This window comes from Babylonia areolata, chromosome 34 (assembly GCF_041734735.1).
Source record: "Babylonia areolata isolate BAREFJ2019XMU chromosome 34, ASM4173473v1, whole genome shotgun sequence".
Lineage (NCBI taxonomy): Eukaryota > Metazoa > Mollusca > Gastropoda > Neogastropoda > Buccinidae > Babylonia > Babylonia areolata.
The window spans coordinates 9,356,516-9,361,515 of NC_134909.1; the positions used below are offsets into that span (position 1 = coordinate 9,356,516).

General features: G+C 40.1%; 1 protein-coding gene across 1 annotated transcript in view; it reads right to left on the minus strand.

The window, feature by feature from the left end:
• Window positions 1–2,975, minus strand: part of LOC143277635 (galactoside alpha-(1,2)-fucosyltransferase 2-like) — a 5,564-nt gene extending 2,589 nt beyond the window's left edge. Inside the window, exon 1 of the mRNA XM_076582523.1 lies at window positions 2,564–2,975. Within this exon, the coding sequence (XP_076438638.1) occupies window positions 2,564–2,702 (139 nt within the window). The 5' untranslated portion in view covers window positions 2,703–2,975. The remainder of the gene's footprint in view (window positions 1–2,563) is intronic.
• Window positions 2,976–5,000: the final 2,025 nt, after the last annotated feature.

Sequence of the window (5,000 nt, forward strand, 5' to 3'; positions counted from 1 at the left end):
TCTGTGTGTGTGTCCGTGGTAAACTTTAACATTGCCATTTTCTCTGCAAATACTTTGTCAGTTGACACCAATTTAGGCATAAAAATAGGAAAACTTCAGTTCTTTCCAGTCATCTTGTTTTAAACAGCGTTCTCACTGCGAATACCGCAATTGATTTATCGCCCTTTAAAAAAAGTATGTTCAAATGTTAAATTTTAGAACGTCAGTTAAGGAGCCACGATAGTGTAATGGACAAGGCAGTTTCTTCTCACCCGAACACGTGGGGTTCGAATCTGGTTAGAACTTTTTTTTTTTCAAACGCGAAGCTTTATAATAACAAATACAGAACACATTTTAACGATTAGATTTTTTTAAATTTTTTAAGTGTATCACAAGCGAGGCTTGAAGGCCTTGCCTCTCTTTTTTTTTATACTCCACACCACTCCACTCTCACCTTTCATTGACACTCATTCCATTCGTCATGAAATGTATGCTGATGATACGCAGTTTAAACATTATGATCCCCCTACTAAATATGAACATCTTATTCAAACACCCCAAGACTGTCTTCTGTGTCACAGAAGTGAAAAATTGGACGAGAGAAAACAAACTGAAGTTTTCAGGTTCCTTCCTCCATCAGTACATGCCACTTCCCTGCCTTCCACTGTCCTCTCTCTCTCTCTCTCTCTCTCTCTCTCTCTCTCTCTCTCTCTCAAGGCCTGACTAAGCGCGTTGGGTTACGCAGCTGGTCAGGCATCTGCTTGGCAGATGTGGTGTAGCGCATATGAATTTTTCCGAACTCAGTAACGCCTCTTTGAGCGACTGAAACTGAAATGAAACTGAAACCACTGTTGATCTCGGAAACTCTTCTATCTCATTCTCTGCGTTTCAGCCTCCAGCCAGACGGATAAAGATAAGATTTGATTAAAAAAAAATAGTCATAAAAACATGTACAATTTTAGAATAGGCAGAAAACACACACACACACACACACACACACACACACACACACACACACACACACACACACACACACACACACACACACACACACACACACAAACGAACACACACACACACACACATACAGAGAGAGAGAGAGAGAGAGAGAGAAGAAGAAGAAGGAGGAGGAGAAGAAGAAGATTGAATTGATTGATTTGATTGAATCTTTAATGGGTAAAGAATTAGGCACAGTAAAGGCCTTTTTACAATTCTGCCCATTTAACGACATAAAAAATAAAGAACGAACGACACAAAACATAAAAATAAAGAAATAAACTGAAATAAAATAAAATAATAAGAACGACGAATAAGAATAGGAACTTGAATAGTCTATTAAAGGTAACAAGCGATGAAAACTGGAACAATTGGTACATTACTTGTACATAGGTACTTACACACACACACACACACACACACACACACACACACACACACACACACACACACACACACACACACACACAAATTATAAAACAAGCAACAAAGACATACGTACACATTCACGCCCACACACTCAAACACACACAAACACACACACGCACTTACTGTTCACACATACACATACATTCAAATTTTCATTCATCATGGCATGGCAGCTAGTGGACTGAGTACAAGCAAGCATTTGCAAAAGACCGCGAGTAGGTTAATCAAATGTATCGAATAGAAATATTCTTATCTTAGTTTTAAAGAGAGATATGGCTGGAATTTGACGACATGTCTTTGGAAGCATGTTCCATTCGATGCTTCCATTAAATGAGAGACTCATCTTAAATAAATCAATTTTAGGCTTTGGGACAATAGCTCTATCTGAATTACGTTGGAACTGGAAAGAAAATAACGATTTTAAATATTGTGGGCATGCGTTATGAACAATTTTATGCATAAGAATCAATGTGTTATATCTAATAAGTAGATGAACAGGTAATATTTGAAGTTCTTTGTACATATTGTGCACAGATCCACCTGTGGTATTTACATGGTTAATCATCTTAATGGCACGTTTTTGTAAAGAGCAAAGTGGCTTTAATGTAGAAGGAGGACATTTACCCCAAATAATCGAGCAATAGCTGAGGCGAGACTGGATATAGGCAAAGTAAAACACACGTCTAGAATGATTATCAAGAAAGTGTTTGATCTGTGATAATTGGAATACACTAGATGATACTTGTTTTATGAGGCAATGAATATGTTCCTGCCACGAAAGATTTTGATCAATAGTAATGCCTAATAGCATATGCTTAGTAACTTGTTTGATAGTATTGTCTTTATATTTTATGTTAAGTTGTGCTTCTTTTATGTTCTGTCTTTTCTGACGAGGACAAATTAACATGCATTCTGTCTTTTCAGGGTGCACGACCATATCATTAGCATCACACCAGTTTTCGACAGATTTCATGTTGGCATTCAGGTGATAACTAATTTCGTCAACATTGTGACTAGCATATTGTATTGATGTATCATCAGCAAATAAATCACAGATTGCATGTTGAATTGATAAAGGTAGATCGTTGATGTACAAGGAAAATAAGAGGGAGGAGGAGGAGGGAAAAAAGAATGACATTTCCTCAAAACGTCAACTTACTTGGAATTGACCATCTCTTCTTCATGGCGAGCGAATATGGAAACCAACACCCTCCCACACACATACACACACACACACATCCACAAGTGAACTCCGCAAAGTCGCGACTGTAAGTTATCTCCTCTACAAAACAAAGCATTCGTGTCGGCCTTTAAAAGGGAGGGAACCCCAATACTAGTCATCCACCGCCCGGTGGTGATGAGTTTAACGATCTATTGGTTGCTGCCCTTGACGATAAATTTGTTCGTGGCTGTGGTCTTGCTCCGTGAAAGTCGAGGCACTGGGTTCTGGCGTCTTGTGGGGAGTCCACCGCACTGCCGTGTGGGTGAGTTTAACGACTTACTGGCGTTTCTCCCTCAAGGTCAAGTCGTTCGTAGCTGTGGTCTTGCTCTGTCAAGGTCGAGGCGTTGGGTTCTTGTGTCTTATGGTAATCCCCCGCTCGCTTCCCCCCCCCCCCCTCCCCCACTCCTTGGCTTTTATACGAAACCACACACCACCCCACCCCATCCCGCCGCCCCATTCCCCAACCTAACACCTCCCTCCCCCATCTCCCGTCCCCTGTTTACAACCCTTGTCTGTCGCAGTGACGTGTGGGCACAGAAGGCAGGGGAGGTAATCTTACGTGACTGGTACACTTGATCCTGTTCAACTGCACAACTGCCGAGCTCTCTCTCTCTCTCTCTCTCTCTCTCTCTCTCTCTCTCTCTCTCTCTCTGACTTTTTGCATTTATTATCAGTTGTTTCGCTTGTCAGTTTAACGACTTCTCTTTTACGAAGTCCTTTATTAAGTAATTTCCTGTAACTGTATTTAGAGGGTTTTTTTGTTTGTTTTGTTTTCCTTCCAAATTTCACCCACATTTTTACCCTCATTTGCCCAGTTTCCCCCAACCCTCCATTCATCCACATCTCCCACCCCTTCCAACCGATAATACTCAGGTGTATTCATAAATACTTTAACAAAATGTCTTCAATCACCGATATGTGTGACGGGACATTAAACAAAAAATTCCTTCCTTCTCTCTCTCTCTCTCTCTCTCTCTCTCTCTCTCTCTCTCTCTCTCTCTCTCTCTCTCTCTCTCTCTCTCTGTATTCGTATCGATTTGATGGGCTTTGATGTTGAAGCATAAATTATCATTTCAGGATTTATATGTACTTTAGTATGTGTTTGTATTGATATGATGTGTGTCGATGCTGCATGCGCAAATATTTATTATATGATTTATATGTACTCTGTTTTCTGTGTACTGTCCAAACCTTGGAGACGAACGACTGAAAAAAAGGCACATTATCCCCCCCTGTCATATGTACTTTAAGCTAATGACAAAGTGCCAAAGTGCCGCAAATCTCTTATTAGTTTATATTTCAATCCTGTTTTGTTTTTTTTCCCTTTCTGTTCCATTTTATCTGTTTAGTACCATTTTATTCTGTTTCAGTTTCAGTAGCTCAAGGAGGTGTCACTGCGTTCGGACAAATCCATATACGCTACACCACATCTGCCAAGCAGATGCCTGACCAGCAGCATAACCCAACGCGCTTAGTCAGGCCTTGAGAAATTTTGTTCTGATTAGTACCTACTATATCACCAGAGCTTTTCAGCTAATGACATTAAACATTTCAGTGTTCAGTGTTTAGTGTTCTCTCTCTGTCTCTCTGTCTCTGTCTCTCTCTCTCTCTCTTTCTCTCTGTGTGAGAGTTATCTCTCCTTGAAACATGTTCGTGGGTTCTCACAACTTTCTGCACTTGCGTTGTTCTGCAGTGGTGTCTGAGAACTAATGCTTTGTGTGCCTGCAGTTTATATACTGCGAGTACGTAATGCCAGCCTACCCGCTTACTTTCCATGGTGTTTGTGGAGGATTCCTGACAGTTATCAGTGAGTTTATGTCGAAACGGGCAAAGTTTGATCATCAAGGCCGCCATGTTCAGCCAGCGTGTGTTGACGCCACAGAACTGGATGCGCGGTGTAATGTTAGGTGGTGCTCCTCGACTCATTTTTATTGACTCACTTGTGTAAACAAAGTGAGTCTATGTTTTAACCCGGTGTTCGGTTGTCTCTGTGTGTGTGTGTGTGTGTGTGTGTGTGTGTGTGTGTGTGTGTCCGTGTGTCTGTGGTAAACTTTAACATTGACATTAATTTCTCTGCAAATACTTTGTCAGTTGACACCAAATTTGGCATAAAAATAGGAAAAATTCAGTTCTTTCCAGTCATCTTGTTTAAAACAATATTGCACCTCTGGGATGGGCACAAAAAAAAATAATAATGAAGCCTAATTATATGCAAACTGCATTTACTGTTATAGTTATATTTTTTGTATTCTCTAAACTTCGCACTTTGATCTGATATTCTGACACAACAACAAGAGCAGTCATTTTTATCATTTTTTGTTCAAACAGGAACTTATTTTGCAAAGCATGGAATTTTTATTTATTTTGCAAACGT